Genomic DNA, 27590 nt, shown 5'->3' on the forward strand with positions numbered 1-27590 from the left:
AAGCATTTTTTTTACTAAAAAAATATTCAACAAAACCCCTTTCTTTTAGGCATTAGAGCAAAAGAAGCTACAGGTCAAGATTTGGAAGCTATTGCAGGGCCCTCATCAAAAATGCCTGAACTTACTAAATTGAAAGAATTTGCTGAATCTCCTGCTAATGCAAAGCTAGTTGAAACTGAGAAACTGCAGACAGAGAAAGATAATGTGGTGACTGCACCACCCTCTCCTCGGACTTTGCTTGCCATCCAGGCTGCTATGCTAGAAAGCAGCTCAGAAGAAGAACTGGGGGATGAAGATACAGGACAACTGAACATAGACCTGTCTGTAACAGAGGAAGGCAGTGTGTCTCCAAGAACACTGCATGCAATTCATCGAGCTCTGAGTGATGATGGTGATGATGATACAAGAGAGGAAGTTGTTACTGTTAGAACTGATAGAGTGCTACCAGAAAGATCAGAAGTGAAGGATTTGCTGCTTAGTAGCTCAGATGAGGAAGACCAGGTTCCTGAAGTTAAGGAGAGAAGAATACCTACATCTTCAATTAATTTGTCAAACCAGGTGGTTATGCAAGATGCTGAATTTGAACAAAAGAGTCAGGAGCTGGACAAAAATCATATTACAACCAAAGACACTATTATATCCACACTTGAAAACTATTCTTGTATTGACAATACTAAAAAAGGCAAAGAAGACTTAGATAAAGAAGATGATAGTTCCAAAATAGAGTTAAATTGTTTGGGAGATAAGAATATAAACTTGTGCATGCAGAAGCCAAACTGTTTTCCTGTACAAACTAGTATAGAGTCTTTGATTCATGCTGAAACAGCAGGCCTTTGTGAAAATGAGGAAAACTTGAAAATTTCTCTAAATGTAGAGGAAGAAGTGTTGCAAACAGAAGAGAATGTACCTGAAGTACGAAAGGATATTACATTTTTCCCAGAAACAAAAAGTCCTGAGGAGGAAAAAGAAGAGATATCACAGTCTGAAGACAGTGATTCTGATGGTATGTGCTTTTTAATTGGATAAAAACATAAGAAAATGGGACCTTACTGTATTAGTAGTCAGTTGAAGTTAACCTTTTCTCCTGGTAAGAAATGCTTTAAAATACTTCTATTTGCATGTATGTAGGAGGTAGGAAGAAAATCTGAGTTGTTTTTTTCCCCTTGGTATTGTGTTTTATCATTGAAACCTGAGTGTACAATACAGAGAGTCAGGAAAGCATGTTCTTGTGTGCATTGAACTTAGCTGGTGTAGGAATGATCAACCACTAGGTTTCTGTAATCTCGCAATCCTTGTATATATTTACTGCATATAGAATAAAAATCACTTATGCTTATGAATACTTTTTTTTTTTTGGACAAGCAGTGGGAAGTTGAATTCTTTATTTTCCTTTCATAGGAAGTTTTATTGAAGTGGAAACTGAAATCAGTAATGAGGCTGAGTTTCCTGCTAAATGTCATGAAGAACTGGGTGATGAAACAGCACTTCCAGAAGTGGAGACAGACAGACATGATACTGTCACACAGGACTTGCTGAAAGAGTCTGAAGTGCAGCTGGCAAACAATCAGAGTGTTGAAAGAGGAGATGATGATAAAGATGGAGAGGATAAGTGGCAAGACATCAGTATGGTAACGCCTTGTTACTTGTTTTGAGATAGTACTGTGTCCCCAAGTAGTTCTTAAGGAAGACTATTGGACAACTTCTTACTGTTTTGTTGCTTTCTCATACATGCCTATAGTTCTGTAGGACCTTATCTTTCTTTAAAGATGATGGTTAATCATAATCTCCCTGAATTCAGAGGGAAACTTTAAGGGTTTAGCAGTCTGGGTAGACCTATCTCTGATTTTATAATTTACTGTGTCAGAGAGGCCATGTCAACTTCCAAGTAATGGAGCACATGCTACTAGAATAACTATAGTGGGAGACTTCGTGATTTACTTAATTAAACATACCTGAATTGTTGAAATAATGAAAATCTTGTTTTGTTTTTCAGGAAGAGCTAGAAGAATTAGAAAATGACCTTTCTGCTGAGCAGAATAAGCTTCAGGCTCAGAAAGAGAAGCAGGAACGTGTTGCCGCCTCTGTAACAGGACAGATGTGCTTGGAAAGCCAGGTAGTATTTGTTGAATCATTTTGGTTTGATACAGTATGCTGTTAACTCCAGTCAAATGTTTTCTCAAAAGCTATTAGTAATTTTGTTTAATTACAGGTCACCTTTTTTTCCTCTTAGGAGCTTGTTTTCTTTAGTCTGCTTGATTTAAAACATTACATGTATTGAGGCAATACTGAATTCTAACCTATAACATTATAGAATAATGATATTCTAGTATGGAATTGGAATAATCTGGATGTTAGCTAGATTGTAATTTCTCTTGTGGATTAAAAAATGAAATCTTACAAGAAATCTGTGTGGTAACCCAGGTTTATGCCCTGGTAACTGATCTTAATGAATCTCACCAGTAATACCTGCATAAGCCTGTAACCTCTGCTTTAATAGATGCATTTAAAGGTTGATACAGTCTAATGCGAGGTCTACTTATGACATTGTGTTAAGGTTAATCCATAATAAAATAGCCTAGTCATAGTATCTATCACATAGTAAATTAATTATAAGAAATATAGAAATGCTTTTATTTTAGTTTAAAATGCTTGAAATTTTTTGTTCCTTTGTTAAATACTTGCTCATACTTGTTTCTTCAGATAATTTGTTTTTTTAAAGGCCAATGCTTTTGTAATACTATGTGCCCTATAATGGTAGATAAACCATTATAGTTGTGAGTCTCTTGACCTTGTGCTTTTGCTCTTTATTTCAGTAAAAGTTTTAAGTCTTGAGATGGACTTTATCAGGGCACAAAAGCCAGCTGCAGTGAGGAGAAAAGAAAGGGTGTTTATGTGCAGATATATGTATACATATCAAATATGTCATTAATTTTATAGCTTAGGTTTTGCAGTGATTGTTACGTCCAACTTTGGAGCAGGAGAGTAAATGGAATTTCTGGAGACGACTTAATCCAGAATTGTGTCTCTAACCCAAGCCTGTAAAACTAGTGTGTGTGTGTGTGTGTGTGTGTGTGTGTGTGTGTGTGAAAGCAAACTGAAGTTAAATAATATATTCCATAAAACCAAATTGTCTAAGATGCATTAAATACATGTATATCAAAATGCCATCCAAAGGGTGATTAGTCTGCCCACTGTTTCCTGCTTGATATGAATGTTTCTAATAGGCTTTCATACTATTCTCTGAAGTGATGACTTTATTTAATGTGCATCTTTTTTTTTTTTTTTTATGGAGGCCACACAATTGTAACACATGGTCTTTTGTCCATGATGTGCAAAGCACAATACTTAAGTATGCTTGTGCAAATAAAGTAGCAGGCTCTCAGACTGTGCAGTAATAGTATGGTCAAGTAGCGCTTGACTCACGTGGCACTATCTGCCTGAGATGTGTGTGACTTTCCAATCTCTTTACTGTGCTTGGCACTTCTCAGCAGAAATTAAGATTTATTTTGAAATGTTTAATACACCCCAAGTGTGAATCTAGCAGTTCTGAGTAAAGCAGAAGTATAACAGAAGTTCGTTCTTCAGATGCAATATTAACTGTTTTCTCTCTATCCTACAGGAGCTTCTCCGTCTGTTTGGCATTCCGTATATTGAAGCTCCAATGGAGGCAGAGGCGCAGTGTGCTGTATTGGACCTTACTGATCAGACCTCTGGGACAATTACAGATGATAGCGATGTTTGGTTATTTGGTGCACGACATGTTTATAAAAATTTCTTCAGCCAAAACCAATATGTGGAGTATTACCAGTATGTTGATTTTCAAAACCAGCTAGGTAAGCCTCAGGTATTGATTCGTTAAATACAGTCTTTAAGACAGCACTGCCATCTATCTTTTTGAAGTTGTAATTTCCACAGAATTTTGTGTGTCTATTACTACAATGCCTGCTCTTTGGAGAGCCTGTAAAGGCGTTCAGTTGGTTTTATTGCCGTATGACCCCCCTGAATTTTAAGGCGCCTGCATTTAATACACTGAGTTAGTGTGATGAACATCAAGACTGGAGATATGAACCCTGGTACCTGTTTCTGGGTAGATGTCAGCATGGCTTTTCTGATGTGGTGAGAAAATTATATTCTGATGTCATCAGATTTATAGGTTTCTGGAAATGAAAGTTAATTTTGAACATACTGACACATAATGTTTTAGGAGAGGGTCTGGCATACATATATGCTCTGTAAAAGGTTTTTCATTTAGTTACGCTGACAGCTTTTTTTTTCTTTCAGATTACTCTTGTACTAGTCTAATCAAATTGTTGCTAATTATGAACTACAAAACTTTAGTGTCACATAGTGTATTAAAGAAAATATGAGCTAGTTTTAACTTCTTATGCCTTGTTTAAGCAGAACTCTTAAAATCAGTTTTGATGTTTTCAAAGTTGAGAGAGGCTATAGACTTTGAAATAATATTTTAATGCCTTCAGCATGTAAAATTCCACAACATTTTTATGTGGTGAAAAATGTCTTTGGTTTCTTCTCCCAGCAAACTGCGTGAAATGATTTCTTTGCCCTACTTAGGTGTGCTACCATAGCTTACTTGGAAGATTTGCTGTGGGAATGTGTGATTTTTTTTTTTTTGATTTTTTTTTTTTTTTTTTTTTCTGTTATTAATGTAGTAAACCAGAGCTATTATTTATTTATGGGGGAAAAATAGTCACCATCGGTCTTCTTCATGTAACATTCTTCTGGTCTTGTGCTTTTTACTCCTTTTACATGCATTGCACAGTTCTTCTTTCACCACAGTTGATGGATATCCTGAGTAGCATGCCAATAGTTTTGCTTTGTGTGCTTAGACATGCATCCCTTCTTTTATCAACTGATTTTATTTATTTATTTATGTTGTTCTTTAATCTAAACTCCTGAAGCTAGTCACTGAAAATCAGCCTGATTGCCTCAGATCTTGCAGCATACTAAGTACAAGTGGTCAGCTGAGTTATTCCTCCTTTCTGGCTATTTCATGGGCTCTTTTTGTCTACTTAATAACTGCACTAGCAAAGGCTTCCAGTTTGGGAACACTTTTAAGAAATAGAGGCATTGATATTATGGGCTAGAATTCAAATTGAATGCTTTTTTTATTTCAGATGCAGGTGTTACTGATTGCAGGTCAGCATTAGATGGGAACCGGAGAGAAACTAGAGAAACATATGTAAAATAGTATCTCTTAGCTCTTAATGTTTGTGGATGGTCTCTACATTGTAACATTTAATTTTGGCAAAGATGTATTTGTTGAGTTAGCACAACTACCTGTGCTTGAGCTAAGGTGCTCGAGAATACCATTTAGCAAATTCTGACATTGAATTAAATGTACTTTTACAGAGTTAATATCTTCGAGTTCCTTTCGGGTTTTGCCTTTCAGATAACATATTTTTTAATTTTGTAAGGGAATGTATGCTGGATCCACTGGTTTTAATTGGTTTATGCACTTTCTGTTACAGGGTTGGATCGAAGCAAGCTGATTAATTTGGCATACTTGCTTGGAAGTGACTACACTGAGGGTATCCCAAATGTTGGCTTTGTAACAGCGATGGAGATTTTGAATGAATTTCCTGGGCATGGTTTGGAACCTCTCTTGAGATTTGCGTATGCTTCATCGTATTTTGCTTTTTTGTCTTTCTATAATATTAGTGAATATACTTTTATGCTGCTTAAGTATACAAACATCATTAAGGAGACTAAGTTAACTGTAAAATATGTGACTCCATTATGTCACTATTTGAAATGGCAGGTAAATAAGGGGACATACTGATACAGCTATTACAGTGAGACTAAAGAAGACAATAGAACAGCTGTAGAACTGTGCGACTGCCTCTGAATTCATTGCGGAGTTGGATCCATAGTGGAGTGGAGGTGTATTCTCCCTGTGTTTGTGATAAGGTGCTGTAGCTTGCTCATAGAGAAAAGAGACTTGATGAGTGAGGAATGGATGACCTGGAAGGAGACAGACAGGTAGGCTGTGGGGAAGAGCAAGATTTGTAGAGGGCCTAAGCCAGTTGTATTGGCAATGGCAAGAATGATTAGAAATACTTTTAGTTTTTATTTTCTTTTGCATACAAAAAAAACCTTTTAAAATTATCATTGTATGTGGAACATCCTTCCTGTGTGTGGCTAAATTTAGGGCCTTCTGTTTAGCAGTTTATGGGGAATCCAGATGATGTTTGCTACTGTGGCTTACAACAGCTGCGTTTACTGTGTATGTTCTGTCTTTTCTGCTTTCAGGTTATATGTCCGTTTTGCCATTTGGGAATTTTCTACTCACTTTATGTAGTAACTGAAGTAGGGAGACTAGGGCTATTGAAATTAGCATGGTGGCTCTTGATATTCCAAATTATACCTTATGGAATACTTTCCTCTGTTTTTCAGTGAGTGGTGGAATGAGGCTCAGAAGAATAAGAAATTGAGACCTAATCCACGTGACACCAAAGTCAAGAAGAAGTTGCGGGACCTGCAGCTTTCCTCAGGTTTCCCAAATCCAGCAGTGGCAGAAGCATACCTGAATCCTATGGTGGATGAGACAAGGGGTTCGTTCATCTGGGGGAAGCCTGATGTAGAACAAATCAGAGAATATCCTTTTACTGTATAGCAGGATTTGTCAGCGAAGAGTGCTCAGATTAAAGTTCATAAGGCTTGTGAGTCAGTAACGGTGTGTCCAGTTTTTAACGTCTCATTGGTATGAGGGGCCCTTAGCTCCATATGCTTGTGATATCCTACAATGGTACCAGCCCTGGAACTGAAGGGCATGCAGCCATGCATGTGTGGCACACGAGGTGGCTTTGCTCTCCTAAGAGAGTAAGCTGTTTCACATTGCATGTAAAGAGAATCTCATAGCTCTCAGGAGTGTGCTACTCTGCCATCTTCCGCGAATATGTTTCAAAGTGTAGTCAGCAGAAATGGTGACTTAAGCTGCATTACTTACTGCATTTCTTGCAGTGTATTTCTTGCATCCATTGCAGCTTGAGCTGCAGAAAATTGTTAAAAAGTACATGACAATGCATGCAGAGCTAATGGTATTTTGAACAGCAAATGAAACTTCCAGTGTGTGCAAGTGTAAAAATAAGACTTGCTTTGTCATATGACAATGCTGTATAGCCAAAATGAGTTCTGTCCTCATTGAGACACACTCTTGGAAATGTTGATATTAGAGAACAAAAATCTGTAACTAATAGACATGTAGCAGCACGATTAGGATATGTAATGTAATACTGGAAGCATCTGCATAAGTCAGCTGTAGTAACTTAAGAGTATTTTCTCTGGTTTCTTAGTAAAAAAAGCTTTGAAGTAGAGTAGCTTTCTTCTAGACAGTTTTTATTTGAGAGATCTTTATTTTATGTTTGTACAATACTAGTAACAGCCACTGTGCAAAGGTCCTTAACTTTTTGCATGTTCTGTCAGAATCGCTTTGGCTGGACCAGGGTGAAGACAGATGAAATCCTTTTGCCTGTGATGAAACAGCTGAACTTGCAGCAGGTAAAACATAGAACTGTGTGTAGTTTAAGGGTAACTAGAAAAGTGTAAGAGCTGTTTTAAAATGAACAGCAAGGTTTTAATCTAAAATAAATTTCTCAGAAACTGGGGTTTGGCCATTTTTTTTTAAATATTCATATTATATTTAAAATTTATTAAACTTACTTCTCTGGACTTCATTTCCATATGATTTTGGTGTCCTTTAAGGAACTCTATGTAATTTCAATTGCTGTTTTCAAATTTTGTTACTTATCAAGCACCTATTCAGCTTGATGTTGCTGTTTGTTCTGGATGTAGCTGAAATCGCAAGTACTTCAAGCACCTCTGGTACTTTTAAAAGACAATATGCTGTCTCTAAAAATGATTTATAAAAATACCTTTAAGATTTTGGTGAATGGAGACTGACCATTTGGTATCATCCCCATTCTTTGAGGAGGGGCGCAGACTGAACTGCTGAGCAACATTTATATGGTAATCAGAGTAATATTATTAATGTTCTGTTAACTTTAATAAAACTTAAAAGTGAATAGTGGTGCATGCTGCTGTACTGTGAAAGTCAGTGCTAAAACTGATCGCCGAAGGTTGGATTCTTTTCTCCTTTCGCCATGAGCAAGATGGATCCTTAGTCTAAACTAGTCTTCTAGGTTTTCTCTGTTGCTCAAAGGAGTGAAAGGTACCAAACCCCATAATTAAAGTCATTTACTTTCAGGTTGACTGGAGCAACCTTTGGAAGCACTGGTTCTTTTATACAATTTTAGGGAGAATATAGAGAGCTATCTTAGTTTATATAGCAAGCCTAGCTGTGATTGAGTCACACGGACCCTTTGTGTATGAGCCCTTCTAGTTCTGCTCTTAAATCTTTACACTGTAGCAACATATGTTACAATGAACTTGAGTCAGATAAGGGCTTTTTGTTGCACTAGCATATGGAATGTAAAGTGCACTTGTAACATTTGCTTAATACGCATTCTGTAGTTCTAACAGCTTGAAGCTAACGATGTGTTGGTAAGGACATACTTAAGAGCACTACAGAGATTCTCTGTATTAAGGTTGAAAATAGCAACATATCTAATCATCAAGGACGATGTTTATGAAATTTCACCAGAGTTTGCTGTTTATTTAGTTTCTGTAAAGGTTCTTGTTGCAGAACTTATAATAAAGTATAGGTATGTCTGTAATATTGTGTCTTATTGTTCACATCTATTTGTATTAATCTTGTTAGTCCTTTGTCTTAGTATGCATTATAATATAGTTAACTGAATTCCTATCACAAAAACCTCCAAAGGTGTTTCTCTGTTTTATTTTTGACAGACTCAGCTTCGAATTGATTCATTCTTCAGGCTAGAACAGCAGGAAAAAATAGCTATTAAAAGTCAGAGACTGCGCAGAGCTGTGACTTGCCTGAAGAGGAAGGAAAAAGAAGCAGCTGATGATGTTCAGGAGATTGAAAAAGCGCATGAAGAAAGGAAAGGGGAAGATGCTGCAGGCTGTACAGATCATCAAGTTATGGCCACCGAAGTCCAAAATGGAAAGAGAAGAAAGCTTTCAGATTCCAGAAAAGAACATGTCTATGGAGGTGGTTTTATAGGGAATTTGCATCTTTCAGAAACTTCTAGTGACTCCTCGATAGAGGAATCAGAAAGCAGAGATTTGGGCAGGAGCAAAAGGAGGAAAAAGGTCTCTGCAATGGAGTCAGCAGACTCTAAAGAGAAAAAGAGGTGCAGTAGTTCAAGTGGTGAGGATGAAGAATTGGGAAAAATAATCTTGGTGACTGCCAAACCTGTGTTTGAGGGAAAAAAGAAATCGCAGAGTAAGAGAAGAATAAAAAAGAAAACGTCTTAAAGAAAAGTCTTGAAAAAGAGGGGCTATGTATGGGTTTTGTGACTTAAGCTTTATAAATATTGTGATGAATTTTTGATAAAATAATAAATTATCTCTATTTGTTATGTATTTGTCGGTCTGTAATCTGATGTACAGTGATTATTTATGTTCTGAAGTAAATGTCAAGTTTCTAGTTTTGGAGTTACGTGACCATGTCCAAAGACACAATCTATTTGCAAAAGTGACATTAAGAGGTATCCACTGGTTGTAGAACTCATGTCAAATTAGTTTGTAAGAGAAACAATGTGTGTTAGGCTCAGACTTCCCCACCTACCCACCTCTCTTCCTCAGTGATTGTAGAATTTTTTTATAGCTCCTGTGGGTCAAGGGGGAAAAGCACGTAAGTTGCTAGTCATACCTGTGTTCTTACATTACCTTTTAGTCCTTGCTGTTTTTCATCTTCTCATTTGACCTTCTGACTTCATTTCTCATTGTTTCATTGTTTGAAAGTCCAGGTCCATACAATTAAGTTTCATAGGAAACTTAATGATGAAGGAAACTGAAGGATGAAGAGCTGAACTGAGCTGTCTAGGATTTGGCCTTAATAGTAGCAGAGTCTAATACTTACAGTGCATACTGGGCAGAAATTTTGATATTACTTTTGGAAAATATTACCATATTTTAAGCAAATTCTGAGTCTGAGCAGTTTACAGTAGTCTTGTAAGTCACTCATATAACTGAATTTTGCTTCAACAGTGTAAGTCAGGTCTTGGTGATTTGTTTGGTGGTTTCTAAGTGGAGAGGAGATATTACCAGTTTCTTCTGCCAGCTGTGATAAAGCATAGAGACCTTTAGTCTTCTGAACTATTTTTGTACAACTGTTTATTATTTTGCAGTGGCACTTAGAAACCTCAATTGAGGTTGAAGTCTAACTTTGCTAACAGCTCTGTCCTGAATTCATTACAGCCCAATTAAGAGAAGTCTTAAAGATACCAGTATTTTCCTGTGGCAGGAATGGTTTGTGACCTGTTGAGTGACTGTACATCTTGTCTGTGCTAAGGGCGAGTATTATGTGTGTATTTATGCACATTAACAGTTGCCTTAGGAGGTGAAGTGTGCTAGGACTTTTGGGGGGGAGGGAGTTGTACCTTGTTACAGTTCTGTGTTCCAATGCGAGCAAAAATTTATATATCCCTGCCCCAAATGCACCCTTGCCCCTTTGCAAATGCCCTCTGTGCTTGGAATCACAGAATGGTTTGGGCTGGAAGATCATCCAGTTCCAGCCTTCCTGCCATGGGCCCTTTGAATCTGAAGAATGACCCTTTTGCTTTTCAGTTACTTTTGCATTGACAGTGAGTGGTTGCTACCTTATCATGCTGCTACCTTAGATTTGTAAAAAGTACTCTGGAGTTGGTTTCTTTGTTGGTAGGTGCTCCCTTGACCGGGTGCCTGCTGCTGTTACAAAATCCGCTCCCTTACGTAAGGGACACGGTGTGTGGTGCCCACTTTGTGATCGTGCCGCAGCTGACGGGTTTTATTATTGCTTCTGCTGTGAGTATGTTGGCAATGCGCTTCAGAGCACACTCCTGCAGTGGCTGCGGGGAAAGCAGCCCAGCAATTAAGAGCTACTCTGTTGTCCTACTGTCTTTGTAAAGCTGCGAGAGAAGCAGGTAATGTTGACTGAAACCCAGTGGTTGCCTGTGGTTACTTCATCTGTCTGTTTCTTTGACTCTAAATGGCTTTGTATCCTTGCCTTTAAACAGTGTTACTCAGCAACTGTTTAGTTTTTGTATTAGAATTTGTATGTTAAAGTCAGGTTTTTGTGTAGTTCAGTGTACCTTAAAGGATATTTTTAGAAGGAAAAAAAACAAGAGGACCACAAAATGTAATATTTTAGGGTGGCTTTATGCTGCAATGTTGCTTGTCCTTCAGAATGCAAAGGGACTGATATAAATTATATATTATATAAATATATATTATATAAATATATATAAATAACTGTTATTTTTATCCCCAGTGGAGGGAAAACATGTCTTCTTATATTTCTGAGGCAGATGACAAGCTGATGGATGTGGGTAACATTTACTACTTAATGTTCCAGTAGTTTCTAATGCTGCATGTTATTCTGAACATGCATACAAAAACATTGAATCCCTTTTCTGTTTCCCATGTAATGATGTTACGATTGCCTAATTCATAGATAGATATAAATATAACAGTATTTTTCTGTTATGGTATTGTGTAGAAGCCCCCTAAGTTATTTTTCACCTTCAAATAGGTTAATGGCTGCTGGCACTGTGGCAATAAAGTTGAAATGTGAAACCTATGTGTCTCTTGTAGGGTGAAATCAAGAGAATACAGTGTGTCCTCCTAACAAGACAGGGCTGTTCTATACTGTCCTCTTTTGTCTGAAGTTTTGAGAGGAAAACCTGTCTAAGACTGCACTGTGGGGAAGTTTTCTCTATATTCTGCATATGTTTGTACTTTGCTTGTATTCATTCACTCATTGACTTATCTAGTGACCATTCCTGCAAAAAATCAGTCAAATTTCCATGTAAACAGTGCAAGAGCTTTAAAAATTATCAAATATTGATTTCTTGATTTCTTCCATTCTCCTCCTCTCCCCCCATGAACTCAGTGTTTCCCTAATTGTAAAATATCAAGATATCAAGAACTGGAAGCTGCTGGTTGTCACTGCTGGTTGTCTGTCTGCCTTTCTGCAGGCAGCTGAAAATTGTATTGTCCTCTGTCATACTTTTCCTATTGCCCCCCCCCCCCCCCAAGTCTGCATGTTCTGTGTTTGTTTATATAGGCACATACGCATTCTGTTCTGCATGTTGTCTATAGATCCTGCTTCCTACTTACTCTCATATGCCACTTTACTAACAGGTTGTTTCCTCACCTTCCAAGCCAATTTTTTCAAGCAAGACAAGATCTTTTTGGTGCAATTTTTCTTCTGTTTCACATATTTGTTACTACATTTCCTTTTAAATGTTTCTAAAACTACTGACCCTGATTTTAATTTTTTCTAAGATTTCATAAAAGTTTTTAAAGTTTATCAAAGCTCTTTTATTTATTTATTTTAAATCTACTCACTTCCCCCACCTTTCAGAGTATAGCAGTTCAACTAATTTGCTGCTTCTGGTTCTTTCATGCTTTGAATATTGATGTTTATCTGTCTATGTGTCAATGTCACAAATAGAAGTAAATTATAGCACAATATGTGTAAAACATATATATACATATATATATTTGTGAAATGTTATGTGGGAAAGAAGAAAAAGTCATTTTATTCAGTCAGGCTTGTGTTTCTCTGTCCCAGGTTTTGTGGCATAGCATGGATTTGACATCATCACAACATAATCATCTACAGAATGAACTGATAAAAGAAAGACAAGAAGGTAAACGTTTCTTATTTCACTTTGTATCTTTGCACTTATGAATATTTTAAGTATAATGAGCAAGGTGTCTTGCTAGTAATGAGCTATCTTCTAATTAGGTTTGTTTTTTTTTTTCCTGAAGAATTGTGCTTATGGCACTTGTACAGAAAATACAACAGACAGCGCTGTTGTAGTATTCTAGCTATGCCATAAATACTTGCTTTATGTGCATACTCTGTTGCCTGCAATTTTCTTCCAGTGTCTGGCATCTGTCCTCTAGCTGTTTGACTGTGACTGGTTCCAAGGAATGAAGCCATGTCTATGCTCAAGCTATTCAGAAGAGGTTTGTTTGCAGCCTGTCAGTTAGGGAGAACTGGTTATTACAAGCCTGATTTCTGTACAGACAGCCTTAAACCTAACATTCAAATACCTTTAGGGGCTGTTGGCAACTTTTTCTCACAAGCAAGTTCATGGCCGCATGTCTTTCCATATCCTAAAACATCATGAGTAATCTGCTTTATAGGGGTCACCAGAAGTAGACAAGGTTTTAGGGCAAGTGTGTGTGTTGTTTCAGGATGGAGTCTAGTTATGTTCTACAGACAAGTGTCTCAGTCTCTGTTTCTAGGGGTTCTTATTCTAGTTTGGTTTCTCTGCTAGTTCCAGTCTGAGTTCTTTCTATTCCTTTATATGCCTTCCCCTTTCCTTCTCAGTTGGCTTGTCACAAGTTCTCCAGGTTTAAAACTCCTTATTCTTGTTCATGATTCCCATTACTACTGCTTCTCAGCTTACAGGTAGATCCTCAGACTGTCTGATCTTTCCTCTGGTGTCTTTATCCTACTAGTTCTTGACCACATCTGCATAGTTAGATGTCTCTTTTCTTTCCTGTCATGATTTCTCTTGATCATTAGTTTTAACCGTCATTGTCTAAACTTTTCTGAGATCACATTTTGTCACTCCCATTTTCATTTCTTGGAATACAAAATTACCACAGTTCTATTATATAGATTCGCCCTAGACTAATTTTATCTGAGACAAAAGGAGAGCAAGTTTGCAAGGCGTACTTGTCCTTGACACTCCATTGCCTCCCTTCACTTGGCCAGGGCTCAGTTTTTAATCCATAAATATCTGAGAAATTGCTGACCTGGTAACCTTCACATATCTCCTGGCATTCTAGAAGGGACACACTCCTTCCACTCACCCTGCTTGACAGATGTCTTAACTGATGGCAACTAGTGCCATCATTTCAAGTCTCTGGGTGGAGCCCAGAAAGGTGCCTTAAATGGGATGTAGTTGGAATGGAGGCAAGTGAGAAGCAGCATAAGTCCGTTTTAGAAGTTAAGATGGGAAGAGAGAGTAACTTAGTGTCTCTTTCCTATTTCCTGGGTTACTTTTAAAAATACTTATCTTTCTCACTCCCTTCCTCACTGACACTGTTCCATTTACTTCAAAGTCCTTGTTGTAAAATGTGAAAAACATCCTAGGAACAGAGTGTGGAGCCCAAATTTACCTCTTCTCAGTGTGCAACTCATAGCTGGGCTTTTGCTTGCTGCTTGTCCTTCTAGCATGATTCTTGCAATCCTGCTTTCCTGATAGCCCACTTCAGACAGTAATGGAGGAATGGGGAAGCACCTGGTTCTGTAGAGCAGTTGGAACACACCCTTCAGGTAAGTGAGTTGTGGATTTGAATCCTTCTGAGAAATGTCCAGCACTCAGTTCCTCCATTTTCTGAGTGCTTAAATTGCTGAACCATTCTTTATATAGTGGATTCTGCTGGTTAAAAAATGAGCCTATTTATACTATATATAAATTATACTTTTGCTATCTTCTCACCACCTGCCTTTCCTTCTTTCATCTTCCTCTTCTTTTGTCTCTTAGCTTTGAATTAAACCTTAACCTCTCTCTTAAACAAACAAAAATCCTTACAAACAAAACCAAAAGAGCCAGACAACCTCTTCCATTAATTCTCATCTCAAAAGCATTAACTTCCTGCCTCAAGCTTGTGGAAATTGTACCATTAGCTATTATTATTAGCTACCAAAATTCCCCCCCCCCCCCCCCCACAAGATTGACCTGCAATCATAGAATCATTAGGGTTGGAAAGGACCTTAAGATCATCTAGTTCCAACCCCCCTGCCATGGGCAGGGACATCTTACGCTAAATCATATCACCCAAGGCCTCGTCCAACCTGGCCTTGAACACTGCCAGGGATGGAGCATTCACAACCTCCCTGGGCAACCTATTCCAGTGCCTCACCACCCTAACAGGAAAGAATTTCCTTCTTATATCCAATCTAAACTTCCCCTGTTTAAGTTTTAACCCGTTACCCCTTGTCCTGTCACTACAGTCTCTAATGAAGAGTCCCCCTCCAGCATCCCTATATGCCCCCTTCAGATACTGGAAGGCTGCTCTGAGGTCTCCACACAGCCTTCTCTTCTCCAGGATTAACAGCCCCAACTTCCTCAGCCTGTCTTCATACAGGAGGTGCTCCAGTCCCCTGATCATCCTCGTGGCCCTTCTCTGGACTTGTTCCAACAGTTCCATGTCCTTTTTATGTTGAGGACACCAGAACTGCACACAATATTCCAGGTGAGGTCTCACAAGAGCAGAGTAGAGGGGCAGGATCACCTCCTTCAACCTGCTGGTCACGCTCCTTTTGATGCAGCCCAGGATACGGTTGGCTTTCTGGGCTGTGAGCACACACTGAAGCTGGCTCATGTTCATTTTCTCATCGACCAGCACCCTCAAGTCCTTCTCTGCAGGGCTGCTCTGAATCTCTTCTCTGCCCAACCTGTAGCTGTGCCTGGGATTGCTCTGACCCAGGTGTAGGACCTTGCACTTGGCATGGTTAAACTTCATGAGGTTGGCATCAGCCCACCTCACAAGTGTGTCAAGTTCCCTCTGGATGGCATTCCTTCCCTCCAGCCTATCAACTGAACCACACAGCTTGGTGTCATCGGCAAACTTGCTGAGGGCGCACTCAATCCCACTGTCCATGTCAGCGACAAAGATGTTGAACAAGACCGGTCCCAACACCGATCCCTGAGGGACACCACTCATTACTGGTTTCCAGCCGGACATTGAGCCATTGACCACAACTCTTTGCATGTGGCCATCCAGCCAGTTCTTTATCCACTGAGTGGTCCATCCATCAAATTGATGTCTCTCCAATTTAGAGACAAGGATGTTGTGTGGGATAGTGTTGAACGCTTTGCACAAGTCCAGGTAGATGACATCAACTGCTCTACCCCTGTCCATCAGTTCTGTAGCCCCATCACAGAAGGCCACCAAATTGGTCAGACAGGATTTCCCCTTAGTGAAGCCATGCTGGCTGTCACCAAGCACCTTGTTGATTTTCATGTGCCTTAGCATGCCTTCCAGGAGAATCTGCTCCCAGATTTTGCCAGGCACAAAGATGAGACTGACTGGTCTGTAATTCCCCAGGTGAATATCAGAACTCAAATGCTATTCCTTCTGGGCAACAAATTTTTGTCTCCAAACAAAACAAGCCAAAAAAGACTAAAAGAGATAGTGTGGTATGAGACTTGAGTATAATCCAATTAAGGAGTAACTAGAGCTAAACTGCACCTTCACAGCAAATCAGAATAGTCTAAAATATCTCTTCTCTGAATTTGCCTCTTGGCTATGTCATAGTAACTTACATTTCAGCTCTTTTGTTTGAAAGTGGCAGCATTCAAGTACTATAGTAACCATCAGGTGTAGTAATTTGAATTAACATGTCTCAGTTCCTTTTCTTTCTGCTCAACAAGTAGACCTGCTTTTGCTGAAGACATTACTAAACTCAAATGGAAAATTCTTGTGTATAGATAAAACACAAGTTAGAGACACCACTCAAATAATCAAAACATGTTAACTCTGTAGAGAAGTCTGTAACATTCTTCCCTCTCAGCCATGTGCTTGTCTTCCCTGTTTTCATGTTTCTCTTTGCAGTAGCTGCATTTCAACAATAAATCAAGGGCTTCTCAACTGCCACACAAGAAAGGCGGCATGATCGGTGTTTCAAGGTTACTTTCAGGCCCTTTCCTCAAAGAAATATTTTAGATAGTAGTAGTAGTAGTAGCAGGGGAACACTGGCAGGCATTTTATTGAGTCTCTTCTGTTCTGCTGGCTATGGTATCTAGCACGTTCTGGCATGTTGATATGAGGAAGTAAGAGCTTTCAGTGGCACGAAGCTCTCTTGACAGGACAAGGTAAGAGATGTGAAAGATTAGACAATGGCTTACAGTGTCTGAATTACTCACCCAGGGCCTTCCTATCCATCAGGAAATTGGCTGTCGGCCTTTTATAATGTACATTAGACCATCTAATTTAAGAACACAGTCTGCTTTTGTAGTCAAAGGGGAATCATTCAGTTGTTATCTTTAGAGATTAAATAGCTGCTCAGCCAAGACCTGAAGATGTTTTCAGTGACAGACAAACATGATGAAGTAACAAGGAAAGTGCTTGGCACATCTAACTTCATTATGTGTTCATGACATAATCTGACTATGGTACTTCTATTTTCAGCCTTCTAGTGGTTTTGGATGACCTGTGACTTGGATGGGGTTGGGATATCAGTGGTGTGAATTTCAAATTGAAAATATGCCTCTCGAGCCTGAGTAAATACATAGACTGGCTATTGTGAGCATATCCCTCTCCTGTTCCTGTCTCCTTGTGCTCTGAGCTAAGTGCGTCTTGTCTCGTGGCTGAGAAGGGGCTGCCTGTTCATGGCAGTTTTGTATTTCTGCATTTCAAAGTATAAAGTTTCAGGTGTTATATACCCTGACGTAGTATCTTAGATCAGTCAATGTAATATACCTTGTCATTGCAATCACTTCAGCAGTTTGAGCTTGTAATGGATGTACTAGAATGCCTACACTCGGTTATGTGATCATTTCCTTCTTTTTTCCTTACTTCACCCCTACGTACAATTAACTGTGTAGCTTAGATAAATACTGTTCCATTACTTTGCTTTATATTCTCAGAATGGTGTAGGTTACATCTGACTTCTGGAAAGTCAAGGGTATGATTAGATTTCCTTCCTAACTCCTTTCTTTAAGAGTGCTTAAGATGTAATGGAATGTAATGAAATAGAAATAAGTGGAATGAAATAAAGACACTAAAGTGATACCACCTGATTCTGGGGACTATTCTTTGATTTAGGATTGTGTATGTTTCCATGGAGCTATCTGTAATGGCTCCTGAGATGTCAGTAGCTCAGAACAAATTAGGAGTCTCCACAGTCCCTTAGAACAGGACCTAATGTAGATTTGGGGCAAACTTCTGGACCAGTGGAAATACCCAGATGGATTCACAGGGCTACCTGCTGAACAGTCCTGTTAGTGTAGTAATGTAACTCTTCTCCAGTCATCTCTTATGGTTACAGAACTGATTGCAGATCTATTCCCTTGATAACCTTTCTGCAGGCATCTTCTTGATGCTGGGATATAAAGATAACTATTGCATAGATCTATATAAAAATATATAGAATATATATAGTACATGTTATATATATTTTTATGTGTGTGTATATGTATAAAAATTAATACATCTTAAATCTTGGATGATTCCAGTTCCATGTGTCCTAAGTGGGGAGATCTGAAGAGTCCTAGCTATCATGATTCTTGGAACTTTCTCTCATGCATTACTCAATTGGTAATGTCGGCACAGGTAGTCCTACTGTGTTCATTAAACTCGAGCAATTACTGAGAAGTCTTAGAGAAATCATGTATGTCTTCACACCTGTTGATATGCAGTTCTTAAAATACTTGAGTGTAAGTCTAAATGATAAATTAAAAATCTAAACTGTGCAGGTGAGAGTATACTGTTTCTGAAGAAGGGAGAATGTTGCTGTCTTTTGGCTGAACTTTGTCAGGTCAAGCTCATGCTGAAGGCTTGGATTTCATTCCTTTTGCCAGCTGGAGAAGATCCATTGAAGCAGGTGAGAAGCAGAAGACAGCTGGGTCTTGTTTCCGTATTACGTAGGGCTGGGACATGATTTGACCTTGAGGGATTAAGTAGAGTCAGGCCAGGATCTGAAAGAGACTAATCTGTATTTTTTCGCGTGTAGGTTGTTTTGATGAATTATTGGTTGAAACTATTGTTTCTGTATTGATGCTGTTTAATCCATTAGCAAAGTACTTAGAGGATGTTTTGTTACTGTGTGCTATTTGTGATTGAGTCTGAAAATGGAGATATTGACTGCTAGTATATTCTTCACAGCTTTCACATGGAAAGGTCATTTTGCTTCAATTTTTAACCACATTTTAATTCAGGTATTTAGACAATCTTATCTATTTTTTTAATGTAATTTTAATTCAGCCCCCTTATCTTTGCTGCTTTTCCTGCATTTAAAATGATGCTTAACAGTGTCTGTTTCTGTTCCCTTTTTATTCAGTGGAGATTGCATTAATGTAGGCAGTATCATTAGTTATGCAGTGGGAGAATTAACATATGCTATTAATTGATGGAAGATACACAACGAATGTTATGTTTACTGTTTCCTGATGGAGCTGTACGCTCCCAAGCATAATTTTATGTGTAAAGGGAACAGTTGATCATGTAACAAACAGGAACTATTTCTCACCATTCTAAGCAAAAAGTGTGCAGATAAAGATAACCTAAGGCCCGTTCCTGTTATTTGCTTTGTTAAAGAAAAAGATGCTGCGTTTTGCAGCTTGTTCTATTCTGGCCTGGTCTATCTCCTGCTATTTTCCTTCTGCCTTCTCCACTTGAAGGATTTCTCCAACTCTGTCTCAGCAGAATTCACATCTTTTTTTTTTTCTTTGTTTTTTTTTTCTAATATAAAACACTTCATTTGACATTTGAATGTGTCAGCAAAATCTTCTGTTTCCCTACAGGATGTTTTGCAGCTTGACAGAAGCTGCTCTAACTAACCTGCCACTGACTTTGTAAATCCAGTCTTCCACATGATTTAGTATGTCTCTTTGAAAACCTGTGTTCGTGTTTCAGTTGTAATAACAACGATTGCTTGCCTTTGAGAATGATTACACTTTTTTCTTAATGATGTGGTTGATATAGTGCAAGATGTGTGAGCAGTATATGACTTTTCTCCCTCAGACATGATATTAGCTTAAAATCAAGGGAGTTCAATGAATATGCTCCAAACTTTATTTTTAAAAATGCTGTAAGAGATTAACCTGTTAGGCAGAAATTCTTCAGAAATTTAGACATTCACATTCTATTTCAAGAAGAATTTGGGGCATCCTAGATAGGAACTTCTTTGTGAATATGAATTCAAGACTAAAGGAGCACTCTATTTCACTAACAAAAATAATTTCAAATTCTGTATGTTATCTGAACAGGATCAGACTCGTCTCATCTTGATGTAAATAAGGTTCTAGCACCTGAAGCTCCAGTGGTTAGTAGGTACACATGCTCATGCAAAGAGATGGATAGGCTGAAGAAAATAATTCTAAATCCAGACCTCTTCATATGTGACCTACTTGTTCAAACCCAGGCAAATGAAAAAGGGAGGAACCAGACCTAGCAGACCTTTAAGTCTGACATTTTAGTATGGGTGTTCAAGTAGTACTGCTGAAAATGCCCATCATGTGCTTCCTTTCTCACAAGAATTGAGAGTGAGGTCAGTCAAGCCTCCTCTTTCTTGTTGACCGTATTCTACTGATAAGTGAGCTCTTCTTGTCTTAAAATGCCATTAAAATCTATTCACTGAGTCATAATTCTAAGACTTTTTCTTGCTGAACAAGAGAATATGGACTAACAGATAAATGCTACTTCTGGGAGAATAGCTTCCTATCAGATTTTTACATCTGTTACCAAGAAACTAGTTAGAACAAAGCACCAGCAGAACTTTCTCAATGTTTGCAGGTACTAAAAGACTTAATGTCGCTTGGATTTTGCTTACACTGCTAATAATTTTCTTGTTCCTTGCTAATAATTTTCTTGTTCCACTAGTTTGTTATTTTTCTGCTCTGACTGCTTTGAAGGCAGTTACAGAAAAAACTTTCCTCTTCTGCAGTCTCACAAGTAGTTCAGTTATTCTGAAAGATAGCAGAAAATAGAGGAGTGCCTTTTGCAATATGAAGAGAAACTTGTGTGTAAGTAAGAAAATCTCAGTAGAAGTCTGCACTCCTTATGTTGTCAGCACTTTTCGTCAGAAGCATCAGCATCATGATCATGATACAATTTCTCATTAGGGTTTTGAAGCCTATTGTCATATAATGTCACTGATGCATCACAGACATATTCTCTACAATAATAAGATCTTGTTAAGCGGAAGATAAAAATATAAAAATCAATGTAAACTTCTCCAGATAACCCACCTGGGGGATTCCCAACAGGATAAGATGGCCAAAGATTTAAATGGTATTACTAATCAGCAGATTTGGGATTCTTAGTTCATGGGTGTGGACAGTTTAGCTCAGGTAAGGAGCAGTGGCCTCCAAACTTGTTTAGCTTGAGTGCTAATCAAGCCGTGAAGTAGAAAGATTGCTGATAAGGTAAGGAATAGGTGGGAAATGTTTATTGAACACTAGAGGGGTAGCTGTAATACTGCTGAAGTTTTATAGATCTGCTGGCAGAAGCTTTGTAAGTTAAGACATTGTAAGTTATGGTTTCTCAACAAAATTGGATTCAAAACAGGTATCAAGGGAGGAAGAATCAAGAAAAATGGTTGTAATTGGGAGGTAATAGAAGAAACAGCTTTTTATTTCCACAGCTAGTGCTGATCATAGAACAAGATCAGACTGCTCTAAGCAATCAGAGAAGATTGAAAGCAGGCTATATCTGGTATGCCTGGAAACAGGATGATATATTAAATACACGTAAAATATGTGTAATAAGATAGCTTCATATTAATTCTTCCATCTGAAAAGATTAATTTTGCCCTGGAGCAGCATTTATCTGGCACTTAACTCATGTTTGTGCAGAGTTCCCTGATTGCAGGCACAATGATGCATGTGTTTTCTCTCAACACTAGAGGCTTGCTGAATATGTGATGGGCTGCCACATGCTACTTATTTCCTAACATCTTAATATCATAGTTTCAGTGTTGACTAATTTAGTTGTTATCTTTATAAAATTATACTGTTGTGGTCTGTGCTTTGTTTCTTTCTCCTTCTACAACAAAGAAGAGAGAGAAACTTTGTGAATAGGTTATGGCTATTAAAGTATTGAGGCATATGGCAGAGCAAATAACAACGCTTGAGGCCATCATGTCTTGTGACTGCAGTGGTTTGAGGGGAAAGAATATGTGAAGAATCTTCAGTAGGCCAATGTGGTTTATATTGATGAGAACATAAATATTTTGATTTTTAATAGACATTGGACCTGCAGTTTCTTTGCAGATCCCAATCTGTGATTTTGATGGGAACTTACAAGTTTAGTACAGAAATTTGGCTTTGGATGAGATGGTAACCCAGTTACTTATATCTCTAGCATGCTTTCTAGGAGGTGTAGCTGGTAAACATGTTTTGCTCTAGCTGATTTGCAGAGGTGTCACAGGTGCCTGTGAAAGCTAATTTCCTGTGAAAAGTTGGAATGATTTTAGACTTTGCTTAAGAAAATACTTTAGACGGCTTCACTTTTTGTTTTCAATTTACTTTTTAACAATGTGTTGCAGCTTTGTGTTATCCAGGGTTATGTTAGCTCTCATAAATATCCTTTGCTTAGCAACAGGGATGGCATTTGGGATATCAAGCCAACTGGAAAGAATACCTCAGACAGGGCTCTGTTGGGGTGGGTGGATAAGCTTTCCTGACAACACTAGCTCTTTTGCTGCTATCTGTCATAACTTGTGTTGCTAGGATCTGTTTCACAAGTCTTGTGATAGACTTCTAAATGATGCTGTGGCTTCTTTTGTTTACTGTCAGAAAGAAACACAATGTGGAGAAAGTGAGCAGTAGAAGAATATGTAAAATAATAAAAAATCTGTGCACATAAGACCATGAGTGTCTGTACTAGGGCAGCTGTTCTTGAAGGGAAAAAGAAGTTAAATTTCCTTTGGATTGCTGAAATGGAAAGCAATATATGGTAACATTTCATTTCTCTACTTTTTAATGAACTTGGTTTCTTCAGCAAAACAGGAAAGAAACTATTTAGTCATAAACTGAAAACATAAATTAGAATTCAGATTTCCCATGTTTGATGCTCACCATTAATGAATGTATTTTCATTCACAGATGTAATTCACATTCTTGCTTCTAAATCAGGTTTTCATTATAAATTGGTAGTTTCATTATGAGTCCACTCAGCCTGCTTGACCTTTCATGCTTTTACTTCCAGGGGAAAAAGAAGATGAACAGATAGTTGCAGAAATCATGAGAAGGCGTTTTTTTCCTGCTGTTATAACTCATAAGACCTGGGAAGGCTTTCACTTTGCTGGCCATGAGATAAGAATTACAGAAGCCATTGATTGTTATGGGGCAGTCGTCTGGCCATCGGTACAATATTTATGCGGTATTGTTATTTCATAATTTTGGAGTCTTCTAGCATTTTTAATTTCTTTTGCCTGATAAATATGTTTTGTTGTATGTTGTGAACCTAAGGAATACCTTCTGTGCTTCTCTGTCTCCATTCTGCAAATCCCAAACCTGAATTTAGCTTGGTTTCCTATGGATTCCTGGTTCTCAGAGCTTAAATGGTATTTCTTGTTTGTGCCTCTCTCATACAAGCTGTATGATCTTGTGTCCCCTTCTTACCTACCAGGAACTTTTGATCCTATTTCATCCAAATTAGAAGCACATTTTGAAGGAAAAAGGACAGTCTTATGATGATCACATTTCTATACATTCTGTAAATAGCTGTACAGCAGGCAGAACCAGGCTGGGGAAACAGCTGTGATATGAGTTCATAAGGTATTAGGACTCATAGAAGCTACTCAACATACTCATATGGGAAAAAAAACTTACCTTGTAAATATGTAGACATGGGAAAAGGTTCAGTTGGAGCTTTCAGTTTCTTAAACAGCCAGAAATCTAGTGGGAGAGAACCATTGTCCTTAGCTATTGATATAAGAACCATCAACATGCCAACCATAGAGTCCTCTTCAGAGTTTTGATCTGTATAATACAACTGCCTGTTTCAAAATAATGAAGAATGAAAGAAGCTGCTGTGTTCAGGGAGGTGCCAGGATGCACTATTGACACTTGTGGCATCCAGAGAACATTCCTGAAACAGAATCGTCTTCAGCACGCCCCATAGGAAGGAGAGAACTAAAACCCACGGGGCTCCATTTCTGTCCCAGTGGTATCAGCCTTCTAGGATCTTTAAGAAATATGGCCATAGTACAACTGAGGACATTTAGCATTCTCTGCTGTTTTGAACTCCAAAAAATTTTCTGTCTTAGCAGACCTGGACTAGTCATTTATACTATATCTTTTAGCAGCCCCAGTGCAAGTCTTTCCTATAAAGGTTCAGCCAGTTTAGCTGTGGAAGGAAGGCAACCATTCTTTCTGTGTCTTTTCATGTTCTGCCTTCTAGTCCCATCCAGCAGTATTTGAACCCTTCCAGAAAATGCCAGTCAAATTGAGAGAACAGAAACTTTAAGGAAAATAAAGTTTCTGCATGTTTCATGGGAACGAGGGCAAATTTCAAAGTTTCCATAATTTAACCCTCAGAAATACTGATCCTCTGCCCGCAGTTTCTACAACAGAATATGGCAAAACTCCAAGAGAAGAAATTATAGGAATATATGGAGCTAACAGGAAATCTTAATATAATGTGGTTTTAAATGTCAGCCAAACATCAGACACAATCTTTAGGTAGCTGGCTTTAATTAGTCCTGGTTCTCACAGACATATTTCTATATCAAAGCTTTGTTGAATGTGAGACATATGGAAGTTCACATAAAAAACCCTACTCTTTTTTGCTCTGAATTAAGAGGTAGAAAGCAAAAAACCCGTTTGCATTTCTAGCATGTTAACATTAGGTCAATAGTACTCCTGTTCCTTTCCTTCTACATCTTAATTGGTTAAAAACAAAACTAAGTGTGTCATTTTATTGTGCCAGACCAAGCCACTAGTAATTGGCTTTCCAAATGATCATCTGTATTGCAAGAAGTTCTGGCAACCATCATATGTAATTGTCAATAGAGATTGTATAATTATCAAAGTCTGTGAAAAACTGTGGGAGACAAGCTGGAATCTATCTTTGCAAGAGCAATAAAGTTAGAAACTTCTATTTCAGCAGTGAACTAAAACTCACTGGTCAGTATGAGGCAGGGCAGAAAAGGTGAAGAAGCTTCTTAATGACAGTTTATAAATGCATATATGAGGAGTCTGTTCTTTGGCTTTGCTCTGAAAGTTTGCTAAGCTTAACAAGGAAAGCACATAGAAACTGAAAACAAACTGAACTGGAAGAAAAGGGGTAAATCTATTGGTCCTTTTTGACTCATTAGGTATTTAATTATTGTTGGAAATAATTAACTGTTGGAAGAGTTTAACAAGGGTTGTGGATTTTCTCTCACAAACGGTCCTTATATCAAGATGTCTTTGGGAAGCATATGTCTTAGCTTGACCAAAAGTGCAGTTATAAGCAGGATCTGGTGACTGGAATTCTATAGCTCATGTTATGCAGCATGACAGACTATTTAACTGCAATTGTTCCTCCTGGCTGTAATGCTTTGTAAGCCTATACTGAGACGTGTTGTGGCACTTATTTTGTGAGCCTAAAGAGCTCGGCAGTGCTTGAATGATTATTGCTCATTTGAACAGACAAGAATTTTTTGCATGCTTTTAAATGACAATGCATATTTAGTGAAGGAATTTATTTCATTAATTTGTTCAGTGTGTTCATGGATTCCCTCCCCTACAGGCTCTTGTTCTATGTTATTTTTTGGAAACTAATTCTAAACAATGCAATTTGGTTGACAAAAATGTGATTGAAATTGGAGCTGGAACTGGGTTGGTCTCCATAGTAGCCAGTTTACTGGGTGAGTACATACCATTGCTCTCATGCTCTTGGAAACATCTCTCAGGTGAATACTGGATGGCAAAGGAAGTGGGTCATTTCTTCTAAAAGACTTGTTTGAAAGCTTTCAAGAGCAAGAAAAAGTAAGTTCCAAAAGGCTTGTTTGAAAACCAGTCTGTAAAGCTGTGAGTGACTCTATTGATGCGATAAAGGGGGTCCCAGTAGATGATGATGTCATTAACAGTGTTAAACAAGGGACCAAAATAAGAACCTGTGGCCTCTCAGGATGTGAGTGGCAACCAGATGAAGCCAGATGTAGGCTTGAGCAATGCGCCACCTTCCATTGTCCAAACAGTTCTTTGATTGCCAGGTCATTTTCATTCCATTCGTGTTGAGCATTTTCTTTCAGCAGCTGATCAGCAACTTAATTTTTCTGCTACAGACACTGCTGTGTTTTCTCTCATGGTAGCCTATTTTCCCTCAAGAGTGATCCAGTTCAGTGACTTCTGCATTTTAACAGACTTTTAGCTTTCTGTAGTCTGGGAAAGCTGATTTGTATGTGAAAAAGAAAGAACCCAAGGCAGTGCTTAAATCTCATGCTGACTTCTTGGAGTGGTAACTGGCATTTTTCAATCCCTAGTTACTCACTGTACTTTTAACCAATATGATATCAAGATCTAGTATCTGATTTCTCCCCACTCATCCCCAATTGCATTCAGCTGGCAATCTGTAAAGTAGAACTACTGGGAACCAAATCTTTATTTTAAGCACAATGGCTAAGAGTTATTTGGATTATTTGCATTGTTCTGTTCCCCTGGGAGAGCTATGTGCTAAAGGCAGTTCCTTGTCCACGTAGCTTTCATTTATACCATATCTTTTACTCAAGTCTTGAAGTGTACTCAAAGTTTGTTTGTTTTCTCCCTGTCACAGGTGCACTTGTGACTGCCACTGATTTGCCAGAACTGCTTGGAAACCTCCAGCACAATGTTCTCCGAAATACAAAGATGAAATGCAAGCACCAGCCTCATGTTAAGGCATTGTCTTGGGGAGTTGATCTGGAAAAGAATTTTCCTAGGTCTTCCTGTCACTTTGACTACATTATGGCTGCTGATGTAGTTTACCACCATCCCTTCCTGGATGAACTCCTCCTAACTTTTGATCACTTGTGCAAGAATGACACTGTTATTCTGTGGGCTATGAGATTTCGGTTGGAAAAGGAGAACCAATTTGTTGGCAGATTTCAGACACTGTTTAATTTAGAGGTGCTTTCTGATTTCCCCAGTTTGAACATAACCCTGTATAAGGCGATGAGGAAAAGCAGGATGACAACCAGACCTTTCAAACTCATGGTCTAAAAGAGAGGGAGAGGGAGGTGACAGCTTCAGCTGTTCTCCAGCTTGTTCTCTTTCCAGTAATTTCCACCCTAGTAGCTGGTAACACCTGCATGAATGACATCTTTAGAATTAGGTAAAACAAAACATCAGATTCTTAGTGCATCCCTAACAAATTCCTAAATTCAATTTGCTGATACATTTCTTCTGCAGATGAAGCTATATTTGACATTTTCTTGACTTCTATGTGCTAAGCTGACGCTACTAATAACTTTTGCAAGTCTTACCTTTATTGTTATGGTTATGTAATGAATATTTTCATTAGCTTTCAATTGCAGCTTTGCATGGTGTCTTATAAGATCAACTGATCATTTAAAACTTGAGACTATGATAAATCTTTATATTTAAAAATTGTGGTGTTAAATGTGATCTTTCCCTCTTCTCACTATTGTGTGAATCCTTCATTTGAATAGCCTTTATAGCATATTAGCTGAAAAAAAACCATCACCTGGGAAATATACTGTCATAACAAAGGGACAGAATGTATTAGTTACCATTTGATTTAATGATTATGCTTTTTTCCCCCTCCATTTTTTTATTTAGATTTGGGGATTCTTCAACAGACAGCTGCACACACACAGATTTAAATGTCTT

General features: G+C 38.2%; 2 protein-coding genes across 3 annotated transcripts in view; both read left to right on the forward strand.

The window, feature by feature from the left end:
- Positions 1-9537, forward strand: part of BIVM (basic, immunoglobulin-like variable motif containing) — a 31302-nt gene extending 21765 nt beyond the window's left edge. For both annotated transcript variants that reach the window (XM_057400335.1, XM_057400336.1), the window contains 8 exons: positions 50-1003; positions 1399-1628; positions 1994-2113; positions 3620-3833; positions 5490-5634; positions 6415-6615; positions 7434-7518; positions 8827-9537. In XM_057400335.1, coding sequence (XP_057256318.1) covers positions 50-1003; positions 1399-1628; positions 1994-2113; positions 3620-3833; positions 5490-5634; positions 6415-6615; positions 7434-7518; positions 8827-9357 — 2480 coding nt within the window. In that variant the 3' untranslated portion in view covers positions 9358-9537. The remainder of the gene's footprint in view (positions 1-49; positions 1004-1398; positions 1629-1993; positions 2114-3619; positions 3834-5489; positions 5635-6414; positions 6616-7433; positions 7519-8826) is intronic.
- A 1391-nt stretch (positions 9538-10928) lies between these two features.
- LOC130594451 (protein-lysine methyltransferase METTL21E-like) lies at positions 10929-27566 on the forward strand. The gene is made up of 5 exons (XM_057400342.1): positions 10929-11006; positions 12659-12737; positions 22981-23138; positions 25510-25627; positions 26536-27566. The coding sequence occupies exons 2-5, from the start codon at positions 12674-12676 to the stop codon at positions 26958-26960; spliced, it is 765 nt and encodes a 254-aa protein (XP_057256325.1). The 5' UTR covers positions 10929-11006; positions 12659-12673; the 3' UTR covers positions 26961-27566.
- Positions 27567-27590: the final 24 nt, after the last annotated feature.

The sequence above is a fragment of the Pezoporus wallicus genome, unplaced genomic scaffold, assembly GCF_028554395.1.
Source record: "Pezoporus wallicus isolate ANWC-B61680 ecotype Strahan unplaced genomic scaffold, APGP_CSIRO_Pwel_v1 contig_6846, whole genome shotgun sequence".
In the NCBI taxonomy this organism is placed as follows: Eukaryota; Metazoa; Chordata; class Aves; order Psittaciformes; family Psittacidae; genus Pezoporus; species Pezoporus wallicus.